Source organism: Carassius carassius, chromosome 13, assembly GCF_963082965.1.
Source record: "Carassius carassius chromosome 13, fCarCar2.1, whole genome shotgun sequence".
In the NCBI taxonomy this organism is placed as follows: domain Eukaryota; kingdom Metazoa; phylum Chordata; class Actinopteri; order Cypriniformes; family Cyprinidae; genus Carassius; species Carassius carassius.
The window spans coordinates 3,721,692-3,746,760 of NC_081767.1; the positions used below are offsets into that span (position 1 = coordinate 3,721,692).

Genomic DNA, 25,069 nt, shown 5'->3' on the forward strand with positions numbered 1-25,069 from the left:
CCCTCTGAAATGTAGAAATCTAAATTGGTGAATTTAGAAGAAATCTACAGATGCAAACAGATGGAGGATACACTTGTCAGGACAGATGAGGACCCAAGAGCGGAATGAGACTGAAAAATAGTTTTTTATTAAATGGAACGTCTTGGCTCAGCCCCCGAGCGCACCAGGAGAGAGGGAGGTAACAAATCCAAAAACAGTAAGCAGGAGAATGGTCGAACAGACAAGGGGTCAAGCGAGGTGCAGACAGGGCTGAGAACGGCAGGCCAAAACCAGTCCAGGTCGAATACCAGAAGGACAGTCCGAAATCCTCTGAGGGCAAAGCACACGTTACACCAACTGGGCAGACAAACCAACAAGCGTACAGACCAGAAAGAAGGAACAGGACAGGATCGAGGTCAAACGCCCAAAACGTCACAGAACACACTGACAAGGAGAGGTGAAAATCAAACAGAATAAATAGGGTGAATGAAAAAATGAGTCGAAACGAAAAAAAAAATAAACAAAGTAAAAATAAGGAAGAAAAAGGACAGATCATACCCGAATCCTGACAGTACCACCTCCCCCAGGAGCACCTCCCGGCGCCCTCGAGGAAGGGCCGCGTTGGTGAAACTGGTCGATGAGCGAGCGGTCCAGGACGTCCCGAGCCGGAACCCAACATCTCTCCTCCGGACCATACCCCTCCCAGTCCACCAGGTACTGATGTCCCCGCCCATGACGTCTGGAGTCTAAGATTCTCCTAACCTTATATGCAGGAGAACCGTCAACCATAATAGGGGGAGGGGGGGCGACAGGGGAAGACACAGTAGGGGAATGGGGAGAACGCAAGACAGGCTTAACCTTGGACACATGGAAGACAGGGTGCACACGACGAAGAGAATTGGGCAACCGGAGACAGACCGTCACCGGGTTGACGACCTTGGAAATACGGTACGGCCCAACGAACTTAGGCGCCAATTTTCGTGACGGGACCCTCAATGGCAAATCCTTGGTGGAGAGCCACACGCGCTGTCCGCAGACATAATGAGGCGTCAACCTACGGTGGCGGCCTGCAGCAGTCTTAACGCGTCCCCTAGCTAGATAAGCGCCTCCCTGGCCCTCCTCCAGGTGCGGCGACAACGTTGAACAAAAGCCTGAACTGAGGGGACAGCTGCCTCGGAGCCCTGGGAAGAAAACAGAGGAGGCTGATAACCCAGACTACACATGAACGGGGACATACCTGTAGACGACACCGGTAATGAGTTGTGAGCATACTCGGCCCAGGTGAGTTGATCACTCCAGGAGGAGGGGTTATGGGATGCCAGGCAGCGGAGGATCCGACCGAGATCCTGGTTGGCGCGCTCAGTCTGGCCGTTGGTCTGTGGATGAAAGCCTGACGACAGACTCGCGGAGGCTCCAATCTGTCGACAGAACTCTCTCCAAAAATGCAAAACAAACTGGGGACCCCTGTCAGAAACCACGTCCTCCGGAAGGCCGTGAATCCGGAAGATGTGATCAATGATCACCCGGGCCGTTTCTTTAGCCGAGGGGAGTTTAGGAAGGGGAACGAAGTGGACCGCTTTGGAAAAGCGATCCACTACGGTGAGAATTACAGTATTGCCACTGGATGGAGGGAGTCCAACCACAAAATCCAGGGCAATATGGGACCAGGGGCGGGATGGGACGGGAAGCGGCATTAACAGACCAGCGGGAGGAGAATTAGATGACTTATTTTGAGCACAGACCGGGCACGCCCCCACAAACCGGCGTACATCCTCCGCCATGGCAGGCCACCAAAACCGCTGGCGGATGGCAGCCAGCGACCTCCTCACTCCTGGATGGCACATGATCTTGGAGGAGTGACCCCACTGGAGAACGGCGGAGCGAACTGACCTGGGCATGAAGAGCAGACTCGTGGGACACCCCGCGGGCACCCCAACTCCCCCCTGCGCTCGTCTGACGAGCTTCTCGATTCCCCAGGAAAGCACCCCCAGCACGCACCCTGGAGGTATAATAGTGTCGGGGGGCGGCTCGCCTGGAGAAGCGAAAAGACGAGACAGCGCGTCAGGTTTAACGTTCTTGGACCCTGGTCGATAAGAGAGGGTGAAATCAAAGCGCCCGAAAAAGAGCGCCCACCGAGCCTGTCTGGCATTAAGCCGGCGTGCAGACCGAATGTACTCCAAATTCTTGTGGTCAGTCCACACCAGAAACGGAACAGCCGCTCCCTCCAGCCAGTGACGCCACTCCCCCAAGGCCAGACGAACCGCCAACAACTCGCGATCACCGATGTCGTAGTTTCGTTCTGCGGAAGACAAACGGTGTGTTAAGAAAGCACAAGGATGCAATTTATTGTCTGAGGAGGATACCTGGGAGAGCACAGCACCGACACCGACCTCTGACGCATCCACCTCCACCACGAACTGCCGGGAAGTATCCGGAGTAACCAGGATGGGGGCTGAAGTGAATCTATGTTTTAATTCATCGAACGCCGCTTGGGCATCCGCTGACCAACGGAATTTGACCTTGGTGGAGGTTAGCGCGGTCAGAGGGGCCGCCACCTGCCCGAAGTTCCTGATGAATCGCCTATAGAAATTGGCGAAACCCAGGAACCGCTGTAACGCCTTGCGGGAATCAGGTACCGGCCATTCGGAGACGGCCCCCACCTTAGCAGCATCCATGCGAATCCCCCCCACCGAGATGATGTGTCCCAAGAACGAAACTGACTGAACATGGAACTCGCACTTCTCCACCTTAACGAACAGCTGATTCTCTAAATTAGAGAAAATTAAAATGTGATCTAAATAAACAAAAACGAATCTATCGATCATGTCCCTCAGCACGTCGTTGACAAGTGCTTGAAAGACAGCTGGGGCGTTGGATAACCCGAAGGGAAGAACCCGATATTCAAAGTGCCCATGAGGCGTGTTGAACGCGGTCTTCCATTCGTCCCCCTCCCTGATCCACACTAGATGGTAAGCATTGCGAAGATCCAATTTCGTGAAGAACTCGGCCCCCTGCAAGAGATCGAAAGCCAAAGACATCAACGGCAGAGGGTACCGATTCTTAACTGTGATGTCATTCAACCCTCGATAGTCTATACAGGGGCGCAGAGGGCCATCCTTCTTCGTCACGAAAAAGAACCCCGCCCCGGCCGGAGAAGAAGAGGGACGAATAATACCGGCTGCCAGAGAATCACTTAAATACTTCTCCATTGCTTCGCGTTCGGGCGCAGAGAGAGAGTACAGCCGTCCGCGAGGCGGAGAAGTGCCAGGGAGGAGATCGATGGCACAATCGTATGGCCGGTGGGGAGGAAGAGACACAGCTCGGGACCTGCTGAAGACCGCCCGCAGATCATGGTAGCAAACAGGAACTCGAGAAAGATCCGCCTCCTCCTCCTGTGGGGAAACAGAAACAGAGACCGGGGAGAAAGCAGACAGAAGGCAATGTGTATGTTAATATTGACTCCATGACAAAACTAAATTGTCTGCCCAGTTAATGTTCGGCCCGTGACGAACGAGCCAAGGATGACCCAATACCAAAGGGACAGATGGAGATTTACAAACTAGGAATTTGAGGTCCTCCCGGTGGTTCCCGGAGGTAAGAACACTCACCGAATCAGTGATCCGAGAGATCTGCATAAGTGGCTGGCCATCGAGTCCGTGAGCGATTATGGGAGACTGCAGGGATTGGGTGGGTATATCCCGAGCGCGTGCCCATTCCTCATCAATGAAGTTGCCCTCTGCTCCTGAATCAACGAGTGCTGAAGCCTTAAACAAAAAGTGCTTAGTAAACAGAGACACAGACAGATGAGTGCGTGACCTGTGAGTGGGGGAGATGGCAGTACCACTCAAATTAACTCTCGGAGGCGAACGAGCAGCCTTAGCAGGACAGGAGTGAGCTCGGTGTCCCTGAGCTGCGCAATATAGGCAGAGACCCTCCAGCAGGTGGCGCTGTTTCTCCTTGGGTGTGAGGCATAGGCGATCCACCTGCATAGGCTCACACTCCTCGACACTCTGGGATGGAGGGGCGAATGGGATGGGCTCGGACTCAACGGCGTAACTCTCTCCTGGTGTCAATGCGGAGGGACAAACTGATCACATCATCCAACCGTTCAGGGACCTCGCGGGCAAACAGTTCATCCTTGACAGAGTCGTTGAGTCCCTCTAAAAAGCGAGCGATAAGAGCCTCGGCGTTCCAGCCGCAAGTAGCGGCGAGGGTGCGGAACTGCACAGAATAATCTGCCACTGAACGTCTGCCCTGTTGAAGACGCGCTAACAGTCGGGACGCCTCTTTGCCAAAAACCGACTGATCAAAAATCATCTCCTCCTTAAAAGAACCGAAGTCAGAACAGCACCCTGCCTGTGATCCCCATACTGCAGTACCCCAATCATGTGCTCTACCTGAGAGCAGGGAGATGACATAGGCCACCTTGGAGATATCCGATGCGTAGGTTCGAGCCTGTAGAGAAAACACCACCTCGCATTGAATAAGGAAGGCTTTGCATTAAGTAGGCTCACCGGAATACACGGGGGGGTTGTTAACTCTTGGCTCAGAGGAGAGAGCGGATGGGAGAGGCCCAGGAGGCGGTGAAGGGAACTCCCGTTGGGTGAGACGATCGAATCGACCCACCAAATCCGTGATCTGAGCTGACAAGGTCTCCACAGAGTGACGGGTGGAAGACAGTTCCATCTCGTGACGGCCCAACATCGCTCCCTGATGCTCCAAAGCCGACTGCCAAGTTGAGTTCTCCGCTGGGTCCATTTTTGGTCAGTGTGTGGTGTCAGGACAGATGAGGACCCAAGAGCGGAATGAGGCTGAAAAATAGTTTTTTATTAAATGGAATGTCTTGGCGTCAACAAACAAAACAAGAACCCCTCGGGGAGAGGGGAAAAAACACAGTTTTATCTTTCAACCGCACAGTGGGCAGGTCGTGCGCTCAGCCCCCGAGCGCACCAGGAGAGAGGGAGGTAACAAATCCAAAAACAGTAAGCAGGAGAATGGTCGAACACACAAGGGGTCAAGCAAGGTGCAGACAGGGCTGAGAACGGCAGGCAGTATCAGGGTCAAAACCAGTCCAGGTCGAATACCAGAAGGGCAGTCCGAAATCCTCTGAGGGCAAAGCACACGTTACACCAACTGGGCAGACAAACCAACAAGCGTACCGACCAGAAAGAAGGAACAGGACAGGATCGAGGTCAAACGCCCAAAACGTCACAGAACACACTGACAAGGAGAGGTGAAAATCAAACCGAATAAATAGGGTGAGTATTAACGAGATAAAGGGAACAGGTGCATCAGACAAGCCACTGCCTAGATTGCTGAGCGAGATCAGCTGGCACTAGGGCGAAGGGAAGAAAAAACAGAGAAAATCTATAAAACTCAGAGGGAGAGAAAAAAAAATGAAAACAAAACGAATACAAGTGTGGAAAAATGAGTCGAAACGAAAAAAAATAAAAATAAAAATAAACAAAGTAAAAATAAGGAAGAAAAAGGACAGATCATACCCGAGTCCTGACAACACTCTAAAAAATTTAGTAAATCTGAGTAACTGCATCTGGTACATTAATAAATAAAACTGAGTAGAAATAAATTAACATTAAACTTTAAAAATAACAATATTTATAAATTAACTATTTAAGTAATTTAACTTTTTTTATTTCCTCGAAACCTTTATAAAATAGTATTCCATACCACCACAAATACATACATGAGATTGGCTTTTATTGAATTTTTACTCAATTATTTTGGTAAGTTTAATTTTAAGTTAATTTTAGTGTTATGTATTCTGATAACACCAAAATAATTAAAACGATGTAGTGCCTTGTGCAAAAATAAACAAATTATTAGTAAAACACGCCCCTCTGTTTGATGCAGTTATTTAGGTTATTCTAAATATGAAGAGTTCAGATGAAAAATCCTCTAAGTGCCATCTGAAATTTCCTTCAATAATGATCATTTTTATCAAGCTTGTATGTTTATGTTCACTTATTTCACATTACTGGCAATGAAAATTACCTATTAATTGTCATTTAAGTTAAATTACTGAACTTAAATACGAGCTTGAAAAAAAAAAGCTCATAAGAAAATTTCAGATGGTACTTAGAGGCTTTTGCATCTTCATATATATATAACTCTTCATATATACTTGAAACTAGTAGCATAGAAAATGTTTTCAAAACATGCACATTGTGGAATGGTTTCCTTTGCTGCTCTATAAACCTAGTGAATACTAAGGAGACCATGGTTTCTGTGAACTGATTATTTTGTAGACATCTTTTGAAAATGAAACAATTGGTGAGTTTGAGGAAGATAAAATTAATTAACTTTTTAATTTTTTTTTTTTTTAAAGGAAGTCAGAGTTGCATTAATATATATATATATATATATATATATATATATATATATATATATATATATATATATATATATATATATATATACTTTTTTGTTTAGAAAAAAAAAAAACTAATTATGAGAAGTGCCCTTTATTTCACTTGAGCCCCTGCCCCTCAAAATGTCTGTGCACGTCCCTGTACTAGTCACATGGAGCGAAGTGTCCTGGAGATGTTGTCAGAGAGCAGTTATGCTCCGACTCTGCTGGGGTGCAGACCATCAGCGCGAAACAGTCTAGGACGCTCCCGGAAAAGATTCCAGTTATTAACAAATAGCAGTTTCTGTTCTTTACACCATGACAACAACCATTCATTTATAAGCAGTATTCCTTCGGAACATAAATCACAGATTCTTAAACAGGATAGCATAAATAATATACAGACCAAACATTAATCAGGACATGATTGTGAAAAAGTTCTAATGCAGAACCACACGCTTTAAAGCGCTTATGTGCATGATGATGTGCTTTAAAGCAACGTCACTGTTTTGAGCCACAGGTGAGCGACGCTTAATACTGGAAAGTTTTGAGCAAATGTGACGTGAGAGCTTCTGTGAATATAAATATTATGTTCCTCAAATAAAGCTATTGAATGTCTACAGTTAATCTGGAATATATGGCATTAAAACATTGATGGTGCTCTTATAATACTTTGTTGTACTATATGATTTTTATAGTAACAACCATAATCAGTATACCGCAGCAGAATACGCATTCTGTGTAGGGCACCAACTCCCAGAGGGGGCACCATCCCAGTTGCTCAAAAAAAAAAAGAAAAAAAACATGCGCCATTCTTCAATCCGCGCTCGCGAACGCTCGCACCTCATGTTTGCGGCTGAATGTTCATAAGAAAACTAAAGAAAGTAAAAAAAAAAAAAAACCGGCATAAAGTTGGCTTGACGTTGGACGTTCGAGAGTCTCAAATTTAGGGACCATCTCTAAAGTTACATGCGATATTGGTATACACTTTTCTAACGTCAGTAGCATTTGAGGAGAATGACTTCAATTGTTCATCTAGGTGTCAGCTATAATGCACAATTGAATTGAATGTAAATCATAAACTGTAAATCATATGTAAATTATTACATTAATTATTACAATTATTACTTTTTCACATGGGCTCAAACACAAATTTGAAGCTCAATAGCATTTGAGGAGAAAGACTTGCAGTCATAAAAAAATTGTAATGTGTTCATTTAAGTGTCAGCTACAATGCACACCTTACACATTTTTTATATTAAAATAAATGATAAATAATTTAGGTAGAAACCAGGCCCATTTATCACTTTCAGGCACATTCCTGTTAAAGTTTTTTTTTTTTTTTCAGGTTCCCTTTCTAAAATTACCCATGGTTTTAACAATAACACCACAAATCATTGTTCTTGTAGCCATGGTAACTGCAAATTAACCATGGTTTTGTTACTTCAAATAATAATTAATATACTGTAATATTTTTTGTTGTTGTTGTTGCTATAAAAACAGACCTAAGCCATCAATTGCCTTTAAAATGACTTGAAATGCATTATATATAAAAAAAAACAATAAGGCAATAATGATTGGTTAATAATAAAACTGTTAAAATACATAATGTAGGCAAATACAAAATAAACAATTTATGTACATGTTATTACAAATGCCTGCAAAGGAAGCCAAATGCCATGTAATTGCTTCAATTACACTTACAGGACAATCAAATACTTGTTTAGACTACTGACAAAACATTTAATTCAAATATTCACTTAATCTTTCATTTTTGGCCACCTTTTTGCTATGGAGGACACAGCCTTTATAATTTATTCAACAAAAAACGTGCATATCACAACCCTTACAAAAATAAACCATGGTTAATTTCCTTTTGCATGATTTCTGAATGCTTGAGACTATAAAATAAATTAGTCATAATAAAGTTATAGCCATAGGTAAATGTCGAGAGCTACAATTGTAATTTGTAAATAATACAATTTATTCATTTAGTTTTTTATTTGATTAAAGTTCTATTTTCACCCCTATAGTAAGTGGTTTTTTTTTCCATCATCATATTTGAGGAAGTGGGGCACAACAATAAAATCCTGCTTAGGTCACCCATTTGGCCAGCAGCAGCCCTGACCATAATACAGAGTATCAGACTTCTATCAGGCTTATATCCGATTTGACAAAAAAAGTCTATATCATACAGTATAACAATGAGCTTTGGTATACCTACTGAAATTTCTACTTAATGAGAAAGAAAAATTTATACATATGATGCAGGATGAGCAAGATTGTTTGTACATTATGTAACCCTCAGGCCGGCTCTCTCTGCTCTCATCAAAGTCACAGTGACAGCTGTCAGTTGCCATCATGAGCCCAGCAGGGACAGTTCTAGATAATTCATGTTAAACAGACGAATGAGAGCGAGAGAGAGAGAGAGAGAGAGGTCACGCCGCCTGCTGCCTGTACCAAAAAGCTGGGTTAGCTGGCTGGCCAGGCAAGTTTAAGTTTAGTTTGCTCAAATCCTGGGTTTTAGATGCCATGAAAGTGACTTGGCTTTCAGCAGCATTCATTGCCATAGTGCCTTGCTCCAGGGCAGGTTATGTTCTGGGTAATAGATCTCAAATTGAAATTGGACCAATCAAATGTGAGCAAAATGACACACATCTGATGCAAAAAAGTCACTCCTCCAGTTTCTCTTCCTCCCAATTAAAGGTCACTATATAGCAATTTTAGTTGAACAATTATTGTAAAGCATTTATTTTAAATGGATATTAATATATACAGATCATATGTAATATACATAAGCTGTGGAATCAATCGATAATACTTTGAAAATGACTACATATGACCTTACATGTTCGAGTCACTTTCGCTTTATATTATCAACTATGTAAACTAACTTGACAAGTTTCACTTGTGACCTCACTGATATTGTGACTGCACTCATTTCTTTTATTTGTCCTCTTTCATAGACTAGTGCTTTTTTTCAGTGTAAATGCATTTAAATTCCAAATATTCTTCAATCTGCAACATGCTGTATCAGTGTTTGGCCAATAACACTCTTATCATTCAAGAAGCAGTAAATCAAACCAGATGTGTTCAGAATGACGTCAGTAGAGGCTCTGATAAAACATCTGCTGCTTGAATGCCTTCTGCGTAATTTATATTAGAAAATAAAACTGTCACCAGTAATGTCATAATAGCACATCCCGAAAGAGACAGATTTTCGGCAGCTTTTATTGTAGAGTATAGGAATAGTTCACCCAAAAATAAAAAAATCTTCTGAATATTTATAAAGATATAGATGAGTTTGTTTCTTCATGGGAACAGACTTAGAGAGATTTAGCATTTCATCACTTGCTCACCAGTGGATGCTCTGCAGTGAATGGGTGCCGTCACAATGAAAGTCCAAATAGCTAATATGTAAAAAACTTTTTCAAAAACTACAACCCGAATTCCGGAAAAGTTGGGACGTTTTTTAAATTTTAATAAAATGAAAACTAAAAGACTTTCAAATCACATGAGCCAATATTTTATTCACAATAGAACATAGATAACATAGCAAATGTTTAAACTGAGAAAGTTTACAATTGTATGCACAAAATGAGCTCATTTCAAATTTGATTTCTGCTACAGGTCTCAAAATAGTTGGGACGGGGCATGTTTACCATGGTGTAGCATCTCCTTTTCTTTTCAAAACAGTTTGAAGACGTCTGGGCATTGAGGCTATGAGTTGCTGGAGTTTTGCTGTTGGAATTTGGTCCCATTCTTGCCTTATGTAGATTTCCAGCTGCTGAAGAGTTCGTGGTCGTCTTTGACGTATTTTTCGTTTAATGATGCGCCAAATGTTCTCTATAGGTGAAAGATCTGGACTGCAGGCAGGCCAGGTTAGCACCCGGACTCTTCTACGACGAAGCCATGCTGTTGTTATAGCTGCAGTATGTGGTTTTTGCATTGTCCTGCTGAAATAAACAAGGCCTTCCCTGAAATAGATGTTGTTTGGAGGGAAGCATATGTTGCTCTAAAACCTTTATATACCTTTCAGCATTCACAGAGCCTTCCAAAACATGCAAGCTGCCCATACCGCATGCACTTATGCACCCCCATACCATCAGAGATGCTGGCTTTTGAACTGAACGCTGATAACATGCTGGAAGGTCTCCCTCCTCTTTAGCCCGGAGGACACGGCGTCCGTGATTTCCAACAAGAATGCCAAATTTGGACTCGTCTGACCATAAAACGCTATTCCACTTTGAAATAGTCCATTTTAAATGAGCCTTGGCCCACAGGACACGACGGCGCTTCTGGACCATGTTCACATATGGCTTCTTTTTTGCATGATAGAGCTTTAGTTGGCATCTGCTGATGGCACGGCGGATTGTGTTTACCGACAGTGGTTTCTGAAAGTATTCCTGGGCCCATTTAGTAATGTCATTGACACAATCATGCCGATGAGTGATGCAGTGTCGTCTGAGAGCCCGAAGACCACGGGCATCCAATAAAGGTCTCCGGCCTTGTCCCTTACGCACAGAGATTTCTCCAGTTTCTCTGAATCTTTTGATGATGTTATGCACTGTAGATGATGAGATTTGCAAAGCCTTTGCAATTTGACGTTGAGGAACATTGTTTTTAAAGTTTTCCACAATTTTTTTACGCAGTCTTTCACAGATTGGAGAGCCTCTGCCCATCTTTACTTCTGAGAGACTCTGCTTCTCTAAGACAAAGCTTTTATAGCTAATCATGTTACAGACCTGATATCAATTAACTTAATTAATCACTAGATGTTCTCCCAGCTGAATCTTTTCAAAACTGCTTGCTTTTTTAGCCATTTGTTGCCCCCGTGCCAACTTTTTGAGACCTGTAGCAGGCATTCAATTTTAAATGAGCTAATTAAGTGGATAAAAGTGTAAAATTTCTCAGTTTAAACATTTGCTACGTTATCTATGTTCTATTGTGAATAAAATATTGGCTCATGTAATTTGAAATTCCTTTAGTCTTCATTTTATTAAAATTTAAAAAACGTCCCAACTTTTCCGGAATTCGGATTGTACATTGACAATATAGGCTAATAAAAACCATTATAAATAACTGAACACCAATAAAAGTCAAATTAGAATGATTTCTGAAGGATCATGTGGCACTGAAGACTGGAGTAATGATGCTGAAAATTCAACTTTATCATCACTGGAATAAATGACATTTTAAAATAGAAAATGTCGATTTTTATTTTTAAGCATTTCCCTTTAAATGCAAATTAGCTCTGCTGACCCCGCCCCTCTCTTCCAGCCACTCTCAGATAGACTTTACTTTAGCTGCATTCATCGTGAAACTTGCTAATTAACATTATTATGAAAGGTGATTTGCAAAGATTCATTAAAAAACCTTATACTCCTACGCATGCCTATACTTACCTATATTATGTTATAGGTAGATCAGGGAGGCATTTCCTTCAAAAACATATGTAATCCACTGCGTCTTCAGCGGCTCAGATGTCAGGAGTAAATGACGACTGCTATGTTAATTTTTACATCCAACAACAAAACACCTCAATCACTTAGGAGACATTCTAGTCAGCATCTGCTCTGGTGGTGAACCAATGGTGGACTGATGACAGTCAGATTTAGGGGCGGAGCTAAGGTAAGACACCAGTCCAGTCCAGCACTACTGTCAATCAAACTATAGTGGGAGGGGCCTGTATGTGTGACGTCACACAGACAGACATCTGAGATGGCTCATTTGAGAAAGGGGAAATTATTTAAAGAGATTAAGAAAAATGAAACAATAAAAACAATGGGTGGATTTTTATCTTTATATTGTGGTTGTGCACACATGCTGCCAACACATATTTCAGTTCAAAGAACTTGTAAAAGAGCATGTAGCATCTGATGACCGCTTTAAACTTAAAAATTTTACTTTTAAAATGGTAAAAGTATATGTTGCCCATAAAACCCCATTGTTTATATTCTATCCAGACAATTTCCTATATGCGCTGATGTCAGTCTGTACACAATGTTCCATATTCCTTTTAAGACACTTTTTCATAAGCTATCGTTTATTATTATGCCAATCTGTCTTCATTTACTATTTACCGTTTTTTTGTGAGCAAAGTCGTGTTACCGCGTTCTGTTTATCAAAGGAAACCGCAATGACGTAGAGTTCCCCCGCTGTTTTGATAATGCCTGACTGCTCCACAGCCTTATCTGGCATTCACTCCGGTCTGTGCGCAGGTCCCGCGCGCGAGTCTATTAACTAACAGCAGAGCGCGGCGCGAGCGCTGGAGATTCCTCCGCTGCACTGACGGATTGGATGTGATGACAGGGGAACGACACGCGCCACAGCGCTCTGGCTTCTTGGCACGCAGGATAATACAGGCTATTTAGTGCTCTTTTGTTTCGTGGAGGAGTGTCAGAAGCCCAGTGCCTTCTGAAAATGTTGGGGTAAGTGTGCGCATTTGAACCTTTTCATCATAAATCATGCAGCACGAGACACTGTGCTTAATATAACAAATCTGCGATCCGATTTTATCCTTTAATATGCGTCTTAGCTACACAATTTACCGTTTGGGGGTATAATTAAAATTAAACTCATTGGTACTGAAATGACACACAAAAGACTAAAATCACTAAACAATAATTGTGCGCGCGCTCCATGTGCAAGACGTGAAAAAGTGCACAAGCTGCAAGATGTGGCATGGAATGTGCATCTGAATTAGTTTGATTTGCTAGCATTAGAATGTTTACTCACAGACTGTTTGTTTAGATTCCAGTGCATTGCGCGCCATGCTGTTTATTGAGCTACGAGTTTGCTCACTCCGCCAGAATAAATGTCAAAGACAATGTAGTAGAATAAATGCTCATGTCTCTCAACGACTGTGCGCAGAAAATAACTCAAGATAAGGGGTCTTTGTAGATAAAAAACCTATTTATCTCAGGTGGCTCGTGACGATCGCGCAGTGCACGCTCATTTATTGCGCATCTGTTCGCGCGCTGGCTTTGGGGAAACGCGCTCCCTTTTGTATTGTTATCTCTTTTTCTTATGCGGAATAATCCACCAGTTTCACCGTGATAGATATTTGGGCTCGCTTGCCAGTGATTTTGAGCTGTGGGAAGCGCGTAAAGCAGCGGTTCCCCTTTCACCTCGATCACTGACCTATACGCTCAACAGGACCGATCATTTTAAAACTAACCGTGCCAGCGCAATGAATTATTTAAAAAGAAGTGTCATTACAATCTCAAACTTCATTAGTCAGATCAAATGAAATACGAAACGTTCCCCGGCTTGAGGTAACGTGCCAGAGAATGAACTGTGGACGGTCACAGCTGCACGAAACTAATCTCGGAAGCGCGCTTTAACAAACAACTTGACTTTAAAACGTTGCTTCTGTGTACAAGTAGGCTACGTCCTAAGATTACATTTGTTTGGTAAAATGACCGAACTGATGGATTTAAAAGTGCTGTAAGCATTTGAATACCACATGTAAACTGTTAATTCAAACCGACAAATATAACTCAAATATAGGCTATGTCGTGAAATAATCGTGCTGTCTCTGCAAACAGAATGAAAGAGGAAAGGTGAGCGGCCAGCCCTTGCATAGCCAATCAGAAAGGTTTACTGCCTGTCGATCATTTTGGATATTCAGGTTTGTTGACATGTCTTTGGAGGCTCGCCTTTAATGGTTGCAGAAATGTGGGCAATTAAATTCATTGTTCATTCTGCAGATGCTTATCAAAATCAAGGGATTGGTGTCAATAGCGGAAGTTAGCAAACGAGTGACATTACTTCAACTGATATTTTTATTCATTTATTATTGCTTTGAATGTGTTTTTTAAAGTGTCGATAATTTATGGAGGAAAAAACTGCCTATTTTTTAAGCAATATTACTGTGAAATTAAACGTAAACTCACATGCATGGTCACATGACATCCAGAAGTACATGATCATATCTCTGCATTTGCATGAAGTTAAACTTTTCTCAGCCTTGTCATGTGCCTACATCCTTGTGCCAGAGGTCACTGTTTGTCATGCCACTGGAAGTCACCTGCTCTTATTGAAAACTGAGTTCACCGATGGTGTAAACAGGGCTTAAAATTTGCATTCACTTCCCAAAGCTGTGATTAACAGACTAAGAAAATTTAATGTGCTTTTGACAGGTCATCATGAGCAAAATTCAAATGGGAGTATATCATGTTTTACGCGCATTACTGTCCTCTGGCTATGAAATGTTTCCAGCATGCTTTTTTGTTGATAAATAATAACGACCCTTCACGTAACCATCGACACGATTTCCATAAAGACTGGAGCTTCAGTGTAGCTCAGGCCCACGACACATGCAAACACATCAGGCAGCTGCGATCATGTCCTCAAGGGATAATTTGAGGATTTTTAACATCTGTTTTCATTCAGCTGCAAAGCGATCATGAGATGTGGTGCATTTGATAGCTGTCAAATGGCGTTTATGGGTTTGTGTCATAACCCATTGCATTAGAAGGGGAAAGAGTTCAATCTGACAGGAGCTGCACTGTCTGCTGTCTTGCAAATGCTACAAATGGTAATGGTTTTACATCAATTTTTTGGGAAAAGATATCACTTGAAGGGACATTTTCTTCATATATAACTCATTTAGGACATTGTATCAGAAATATTTATGTGCAATCAAACAAATGTGTGCAGAGACCCATCAGTATCAAGGCAAACAGAGGCAGTTCACACAGAATGTATTTTGTTTTTTTTTTTTGCATTTTAAAATGCTTTTTTGCGTTTAAAAACATAAGACAAAAATTAGAAAAAAAATGCGAGGTCTCACCTGTGTCAGACGTGAGTGCAACGGTTAAAGATGTCCATCTAGCATGCGTTTACATTTTCTTTCTTTTTTTAACTATTTAAAAGCAGTGCAGTGGAATGCAAAAATGCAACTCTGTATGAACAGCCTCTAAAGGAGAAAATGCAGACTCACCATTAGACTAAAGGATCCGTACTTCACAAGGGAAATTCACTTGCGCCTCTCTGCATATTCCAGGAATTTATCAATATCATCTCATGGCATGCTTCATTTGTTTTAGATATATTCCTGCTGCAAGCTATTTCATAGTGATGATGAAAAAAATCAGCAATGGCAAAAAGTATAGATGAAGCTTTCCACCGTGTCCTAACTAGATGTTGACCTGTTACTTTTCCATGTTAATCATAGATTTTATTTTGTGTTTTCTATTTCTGTAACACCTCACTGATTGTCTCTGTTGCATGTTTGTGAAAAAGAAAAAAAGAAAAGTGAAGTGACATTCGGCCAAGTATGGTGACCCATACTCAGAATTTGTGCTCTGCATTTAACCCATCCGAAGTGCACACACACAGAGCAGTGAACACACACACACACTGTGAACACACACCCGGAGCAGTGGGCAGCCATTTTTTTTTTATGCTGCGGCGCCCGGGGAGCAGTTGGGGGTTCGGTGCCTTGCTCAAGGGCACCTCAGTCGTGGTATTGAGGGTGGTGAGAGAACTGTACATGCACTCCCCCCACCCACAATTCCTGCCGGCCCAGGACTCGAACCCACAACCCTTCGATTGGGAGTCCGATTCTCTAACCACCAGGCCACGACTTCCCCTTGTAAGGGTATTTTGGGGCCTGGAGAATTTTGTCATGCCCTGACATTTGTGCTTTTTTCAGTTGCTTATAAACATATAAATGGCTAAAGTCCTATATCACTGTAACCAGCACAAACTGGGCTATAATAATATGTGAGCAGCATGTATGTACATGATTGTGTTTTTGAGAAAACAATGAAGATGCCAATGAAAAACCTACTTAAAGGGTTAGTTCACCCAAAAATCAAAATTATGTCATTAATAACTCACCCTCATGTCGTTCCAAACCCGTAAGACCTCCGTTCATCTTCGGAACACAGTTTAAGACATTTTAGATTTAGTCCGAGAGCTTTCTGCCCCTCCATTGAAGCTGTGTGTACAGTATACTGTCCATGTCCAGAAAGGTAAGAAAAACATCATAAAAGTAGTCCATGTGACATCAGAGGGTCAGTAAGAATTTTTTGAAGCATCGAAATTTTGCATTTTGGTCTAAAAATAGCAAAAACTACGACTTTATTCGGCATTGTCTTCTCTTCCGTGTCTGTTGTGAGAGAGTTCAAAACAAAGCAGTTTTTGATATCCGGTTCGCGAACGAATCATTCGATGTATCCAGATCTTTTTGAACCAGTTCACCAATTCGAACTGAATCGTTTTAAATGGTTCGTGTCTCCAATACGCATTAATCCACAAATGACTTAAGCTGTTAACTTTTTTAATGTGGCTGACACTCCTTCTGAGTTCAAACAAACCAATATCCCGGAGTAATTCATTTACTCAAACAGTACACTGACTGAACTGCTGTGAAGAGAGAACTGAAGATGAACACCGAGCCGAGCAAGATAATGAACGAAACATTGACTCGTTCACGAGTCAAGAACCGGTTGCATCGGTTTTCGGATCACCAGTAGTTCTTTCGGACAGTTCGATTCAATAAACCGGTTGAAGAAAACGGTTCACCGGTTCTTTTGCGCTCGACGTAATGACGTAATTTGCGATGATTGCCCTTGATTCAAGCCTTCGGTTCACCCGCGCTCATAACACTAGCACAGAATCAGTTCAGAATCAATCACCAAAAGAATCAGTTCAGTTCAGACGCTCTGTGTGTCAGTCTGCTTCACGCTGAATCACGCATGCGCAGTATCATTAGCTCCTCGTTTCTCGAATCGGACGCTTCTGACAGAAACGGTTCTTGACTCGAGATCGTCAATCTTTTGTTCGTTATCTGGCTCGGCTCTGTGTTCATCTTCAGTTCTCTCTTCACAGCAGTTCAGTCAGTGTACTGTTTGAGTAAATGAATTACTTCGGGAAATTGGTTTGTTCAGTTCGAACACAGTTGCTTGTAGTTGCAGCTCTTTTGAGTGTTTAGTACTAAAAGATCCCTCAAGGCTCTCAGGTAATCCTTGATTGAGGCCGAAAGGTATTCATAGACATTTTGGATGAATATAGGCTGACATCCCGAGACAACACCTTAGAATGACACAGATAGGCCTTCAGATGCTCTAGTGTTTGCCTTCCTGAATGGAAGCATATGCCGTTTGCTATCTAACCTTTATATCCTCGAGGAAACAATCAGATAAGTGAGAGAAAAGACAACAGCATGAAATAAAAAAAGGAACAAAAACAAATAGTCGACTAGTAATTGGTTTAGATTTTTTTTTCTTATTTTGACATTTTTAGCTTGCTCACAGCATGCTGTGTTTCAGCTGTTAGACAGTTTGCACGGTATGTAACCCTCTCTGAAATGTTACAACCGTGCAGATTCAGTCGGATGTCATATCACATGCATCATGTCTCAAGCTGTTTTTCAGCGTTCTGCCATGTGTGTTGTGTTTTAAATATGTTAAAAGTAATCCAGACATCGAAAAACATGTCTCTTCCATTCTGTTGCTCTCAAAGTGATTTTAAAATGGAGTCTATAAACTCCTTGGAAATCCGGTATCATTCAGATAAACCACCAACTAATTGATTTTGTAGGTAGTTGACCATCGCTAATGTGTTTTACAGTCCATTACAGACGGCTCTAGATGGACTTTTGAAATCTTTGACTATAGATAATAAAGAAGAGCTCAAATTTTCATCATTTACTGTCATGTCATTTTCTCCCTCTGTGAAACACACTAAAAGAAATCTTAGGAGGAAAGTTTTCAAGAAAGTGTGTGACACAAGTATCTACTAAAACTTTAAGATGCTTTCATGTAGTAAAACTGTATTCCTGTAGTCTTAAATTCTGTGGCTTCCAAATGTCACAAATGTTCATTTGATTGATCACATTTTATGATGATTTAATTTAATTATCAGCTCATTTAATGATCCTTTTGCTTTTTGCTCTTTGTGAGGTTGACAGTATTAAAGGGTTAGTTCACCCAATAATCAAAATTATGTCATTAATAACTCACCCTCATGTGGTTCCAAGCCCGTGACACCTCCGTTTATCTTCAGAACACAGTTTAAGATATTTTAGATTTAGTCCGAGAGCTCTCAGTCCCTCCATTGAAACTGTGTGTGTATGGTATACTGTCCATGTCCAGAAAGGTAAGAAAAACATAATCAAAGTAGTCCATGTGACATCAGAGGCTCAATTAGAATTTTTTGAAGCATCGAAAATACATTTTTGTCCAAAAATAGCAAAAACTACGACTTTATTCAGCATTGTCTTCTCTTCCTTGTCTGTTGTGAGAGATTTCAAAACACAGTAGTTTAGTGATATCCGGTTCGCAAACTAATCACTCGATGTAACCAGATCTTCTTGAACCAGTTGACCAAATCGAACTGAATCGTTTAAAACAGTTCACGTCTCCAATAAGCATTAATCCGCAAATGACTTAAGCTGTTAACTTTTTTAATGTGGCTGACACTCCCTCTGAGTTAAAACAAACCAATATCCCGGAGTAATTCATTTACTCAAACAGTACACTGACTGAACTGCTGTGAAGAGAGAACTGAAGATGAACACAGAGCCGAGCCAGATAATGACTCGTTCACGAGTCAAGAACCGGTTGCATCGGTTTTCGGATCACCAGTAGTTCTTTCGGACAGTTCAATTCAATAAACCGGTTGAAGAAAACGGTTCACCGGTTCTTTTGCGCTCGACGTAATGACATCATATGCGATGATTGCCCTTGATTCAAGCCTTCGGTTTACCCGCGCTCATAACATTAGCACAGAATCAGTTCAGAATCAATCACCAAAAGAATCAGTTTGGTTCAGACGCTCTGTGTGTCAGTCTGCTTCACGCTGAATCACGCATGCGCAGTATCATCAGCTACTCGGTTCTCGAATCGGACGCTTTTGACAGAAACGGTTCTTGACTCGAGAACGAGTCATTATCTGGCTCAGCTCGGTGTTCATCTTCAGTTCTCTCTTCACAGCAGTTCAGTCAGTGTACTGTTTGATTAAATGAATTACTCCGGGATATTGGTTTGTTTGAACTCAGAGGGAGTGTCAGCCACTTTAAAAAAAGTTATCAGCTTAAGTCATTTGTGGATTAATGCTTATTGGAGACGCGAACCATTTCAAATGATTCAGTTCGATTTGGTGAACTGGTCCAAAAAGATCCAGTTACATCGAATGATTCGTTCGCGAACCGGATATGAGAAACTGCTTTGTTTTGAACTCTCTCACAACAGACACGGAAGAGAAGACAATGCTGAATAAAGTTGTAGTTTTTGCTATTTATGGACCAAAATGTATTTACGATGCTTCAAAAAATTCTTACTGACCCTCTGATGTCACATGGACTACTGTAAGGGAAACAGGTCAATTTGGCTCAAAGGGAATCATTTAAGATTTTAAAGGGAATTTGAACAGAATCACTGTTTCACGGCTGATCACTGAGATGCCCTGCGATTCACTGAACGAGCCGTTTAACATCAAATCTGCACTGGATATTAATATCCAAAGTATAGTGAAAACACTATCAATTAGCACAGTAACAAGATCGGCAGTTTAAGACATTAACTTGTAAGCACAAAACACAAGATACTTCTCTTTTCAATATGAATAAGGCTTTATTAGATCAATCTAAGACATATAAACTAATCTAACACACAAACGCACACACTCACACATTCACACAAGTTGCAGGAAGATGAGTTTAAGAGAATGGAAATGTGGAATCCCAAATTTACAGCAATACGTTAAATTGCATAGACATGAACAACCATCAATCACTTAATTAACCCTCGCATGGAGTTCCTCAATGAGGTTAAAATTATATTAGATACACCAGTACAAATCAGAGTCTGGAGGTAAGTACTTGCGTCTCCTGTGTAAAGGGAGTCCCCTTTGTTGTCATTGAAAGGGTATTTTCCAGATGTCGCCGATTGGCTGGAAGTTCAGTAGTCATTGAAGTGACGTCTTGGGAAGCCCGTGGTTGGGCGTTGGCTAAAGATGGAGTTGTGTTGCTGTTTGAAGTTGAACGGGCACCCGAGGTCAGACGTCGGAGACTCGACGTTACAAAACTTAACTCAGAACACAAAACTCTCAAACGGAAAAGAAAAGAAGTAAAGTTTGGCGAGACTAGGTGGTGTTCCTTCTCATCGTGGCTAAGTAGCAGCAGGCGTGCAGGCTGAAGCACGCTGGGAACGCGCTCAAAGAACAATGATGACAAACAGCATGGCTAAAAGCTAAAGCTAAGAAGCAAAGCTAAAAGCTGGCATGACTGATAGCAAAAGCAAGGCTAGAACTAAAAGCAGGCATGACTAGTAGCAGAAGCAAAGCTAACAACTAAAAGCATACATGACTAATAGCAGAGCAAAGCTAGAAGTTAAAAGCCAGATTTTATGGTGTCCTGAGTATTTAAACTGGCCTGTTGGCCACACCTCAAATGTTGTCTTGACCAATCAGATATTGTCTTGGCTCGGGGGTATCATAAATCATATGTTTATCTTACCAAGCATGTGGTCCGAATTTTCCCGCTCTTGCAGGGTCTAATTTTGGACATGATTCCTATAAAAAGAATATGATACATTTGACAAATAACTGATTGTCAGGACTATGACAAGCAAGCAGATTCGATTACATAGATACTAGACATGAATATGTATCCTTAAGCTATCCCATAGTTATTAAAAGACATACACAATAAGTGATTATAACATGATAGTCAAATGCGTGGGTTACATATAAATGAATATGGAGTTAAGCGATGGACTGATATTCATTTAGAAGTCATTTTGGAGTTCATTTTGGTCCATATATATGTAGAAAAGACAATTTCTTTGTCATTCTCTTGACAAAGATTTCTGTGGAGACCAGAGGTTCAAAGGCCCCCTTCCCCTTAGGAATTTCAGTCTGGTTCTGCTGGGTGGGGGAAGTGCTTAAGTATATGGTGTATAACTCTCATGGGTTTACATGTGATGTCCAGCGTTGCATTTCAATTAATTTCGCCAAATTTGACAATCTCATGTCAATAATTGTTCTAGTGGTGTTAATGTTGAAAGCTGTTCTGTGGAAGAGTTGGTTGGTTATCTTGCTTGGGACTTGTGGCACAGAATGTTTTATGACTTCCTGTTGCCTTACTGAGGAATTCGGCTCGTGTTTCAGCCACAGCCCTGATCGACTCTTTAATTTGTCTGGCTCGAGGCATTTCTGCTACACTACTTTGATGATGTTTTTCTGACATTTCTGGACATGGACTGTATACCACACACACAGTTTCAATGGAGGGACTGAGAGCTCTCGGACTAAATCTAAAATATCTTAAACTGTGTTTTCGAAGATGAACGGAGGTCTCACGGGTTTGGAACGACATGAGGGTGAGTTATTAATGACATAATTTTTTGATTTTTGGGTGAACTATCCCTTTAAGATCTTGAAAATAACGTATAGGAAACTAGAACGTTCAAACTGTGAACAAACAAGTGTGTATTCCATGACAAAGACTGTGTCAGTCACTGTGTACCTGTTGTAAAAAAAATGATGTAAAAAAAAAAATTATATATATATATATATATATATACACACAAAGTATATATCTTTTCGCTGTGAGTCCAAGACAGCAGTTTTGGCTCCTCCCACGCACTCTTCTGATTGGCTGTGATTTGTGACTGATTTTGTTGTGTTTGTGGTTGCATCTGCGTCTGGTGCAGAGGTGGGTAGAGTACCCAAAAACTGTACTCAAGTAAAAGTAAAAGTACTTCTAGAAATATTTACTCAAGTAAAAGTAAAAGTACTAGTCTGAATAGTTACTTGAGTAAGAGTAAAAAAGTATCGAATAAAAAATCTACTCAATTAGTTAGTTACTAGTTACTTTGGGTCATTTATACTGAGCCTGTTTTTATTTAGATATATAAATAAAATGTATGTAATGTATGTGTGTGTGTGTGTGTATAAATATATATATTTCATCAGCCTTTATTCCAGTCTTCAATGCCACATAATCCTTCAGAAATCATTCCAATATGTTGATTTACTATCAATGATGTTCTTTTTATCTTTCTATGCATCAAATAATCCCAAACAAAATGTCACAGGTTCCAAAAAAATATTAAGCAGCAAAACTGTTTCCAGCACTGGTAATAAATCAATATATTAGAATTATATTTTGAAGGATCATAACTCTGAAAACTGGATTAACAGCTGATGAAAATTTGGATTTGCATCACAAAATAAATTATATTTTAAAGTATGCATTATATATGTATAAATAACCTCGGACACAGAGAAGAGAGAAAACTCCTCACATGCCCGCCTAGTTACCTAACATCTGAACATAACGAACCAAATGCACATTGACGGATCTTCTTCTGTCTGCACGCAGAAATATATTTCTGCAAGCGTAAATATTGTGGAAATATCACATTAATTGTGTCTAGGCATAGGGGGGTCGTCATGTGACACACAGCAGCCACAACAGCATATTGGCAAATTATTATTAAGCATTATTTATTTATTTATTTTTATTTTTTTCATTTTTATTAGAAACATTCAGAGACGCATGAACTATATAATGAAATATATCGATTCTCACATTACATAGATTGTTCATAATGATAATATGCGATGGTCAAAGTAGCCTAATTATGTAATTTATTATAAAACCCTGTCTGTTTACTTAAGTAACAGATATAGGTGTCATGCCATAACATATTTTTAATACGACTTACTTTATATTAAATATGAATTTAACATTGAAAGTTAATGTGATATAAAAACTGCTACTAATCTTTTTATTTTAGTGATGATTCATCTGAACACCTTTGATTGGCCAATGCTTTAATAAGCTCAAAAGAATCGTGTGTGATTGGTTATAATGCACAGTGCTGTAAAAACGCATCTATCTCTGGCTCAGCGCCAGCAAGCGATTGCAGATCTGAATTTAGCAGCTGATGATATGACTCGCTGAACGTTCTCACGCCGGTGTGATTGTATTAAAATTAATTAAATCTTAATCGGCTATTTTTTGTCTTTTGGAAGCTGCATTCAGCTTGGTTCCGTTCTGTTATAAGTCACACGTACAACAAACTAATGTCACAGTGGTATTGTGTACTGTAATCGAATGTAGCCCAAGTTATTACCTGTTGAACAGCGCACGTGGTGTTCATCTAATAAGGATCTTCATCGCAAGCAAATAATAGCCTTTGCAGATTTGCTTTCAATTCAGTGCAGTTCCAGCCACGTTTTCAACGCTCTTTCTGTTCTTAAACGTTACAACTCTGAGTGAACCGCTTCAGACGCTCAGTGCGTGTGGCAGGGAACTGAACAAATCATTCAAACTGATTCATGAACCAATTCACTCGTTTGCCAATTGGTTTGATCAAGCCTTTGAATGAATCATTCGCGAATGAGCATCGCTCATTGTCCAGAGAAAAGTAGACGCTTTTGGAATAAACTGAAGCATTTATAACATTTATAACGTAACGTAAGTAACGAGAGGAGTGTCGCCCACAGTAACGAAGTAAAAGTACAGATTTTTCCCAAAATATTTACTCAAGTAAGAGTAAAAGTACCCATCTTTAAATATACTCCTAAAAGTATTAGTTACCCAAAAAATTTACTCAAGTAAATGTAACGAAGTAAATGTAACTCGTTACTACCCACCTCTGGTCTGGTGACAGACAATATGGCTTTTCATGGAAGTCAAACACAATGTTTGAGTCACATGGCCAAAAGCGAACAATTATTGACCATAATTAACTAAGAATAACTACGAAAGAACAGTATTTTTTCTTTAACATGGCATGGCTTTTGATCTGCCAAAGTTTTGATGGAAGGGAACTGAAGTATGTTTCTCTCCTTTTCATCAGCCAAACTTCACACTACGGCAACACAGTTGCTTGTAGTTGCAGCTCTTTTGAGTGTTTAGTGCTAAAAGATCCCTCAAGGCTCTCAGGTAATCCTTGATTGAGGCCGAAAGGTATTCATAGACATTTTGGATGAATATAGGCTGACATCCCGAGACAACACCTTAGAATGACACAGATAGGCCTTCAGATGCTCTAGTGTTTGCCTTCCTGAATGGAAGCATATGCCGTTTGCTATCTAACCTTTATATCCTCGAGGAAACAATCAGATAAGTGAGAGAAAAGACAACAGCATGAAATAAAAAAAGGAACAAAAACAAATAGTCGACTAGTAATTGGTTTAGATTTTTTTTTCTTATTTTGACATTTTTAGCTTGCTCACAGCATGCTGTGTTTCAGCTGTTAGACAGTTTGCACGGTATGTAACCCTCTCTGAAATGTTACAACGGTGCAGATTCAGACGGATGTCATATCACATGCATCATGTCTCAAGCTGTTTTTCAGCGTTCTGCCATGTGTGTTGTGTTTTAAATCTGTTAAAAGTAATCCAGACATCGAAAAACATGTCTCTTCCATTCTGTTGCTCTCAAAGTGATTTTAAAATGGAGTCTATATGCTCCCTGGAAATCCGGTATCATTCAGATAAACCACCAACTAATTGATTTTGTAGGTAGTTGACCATCGCTAATGTGTTTTACAGTCCATTACAGACGGCTCTAGATGGACTTTTGAAATCTTTGACTATAGATAATAAAGAAGAGCTCAAATTTTCATCATTTACTGTCATGTCATTTTCTCCCTCTGTGAAACACACTAAAAGAAATCTTAGGAGGAAAGTTTTCAAGAAAGTGTGTGACACAAGTATCTACTAAAACTTTAAGATGCTTTCATGTAGTAAAAC

General features: G+C 40.8%; 1 protein-coding gene across 3 annotated transcripts in view; it reads left to right on the plus strand.

Annotated features, from left to right (window-relative positions):
- Window positions 1-25,069, plus strand: part of LOC132155844 (A-kinase anchor protein SPHKAP-like) — a 94,496-nt gene that overhangs the window by 25,684 nt on the left and 43,743 nt on the right. The window contains exon 1 of one of the 3 annotated variants that reach the window (XM_059564577.1): window positions 12,467-12,777. The exons of the other annotated variants lie outside the window; for them this stretch is intronic. Coding sequence (XP_059420560.1) covers window positions 12,770-12,777 — 8 coding nt within the window. The 5' untranslated portion in view covers window positions 12,467-12,769. Of the gene's footprint in view, window positions 1-12,466; window positions 12,778-25,069 lie in introns of those variants that run through there. 3 annotated transcript variants of the gene reach the window in all.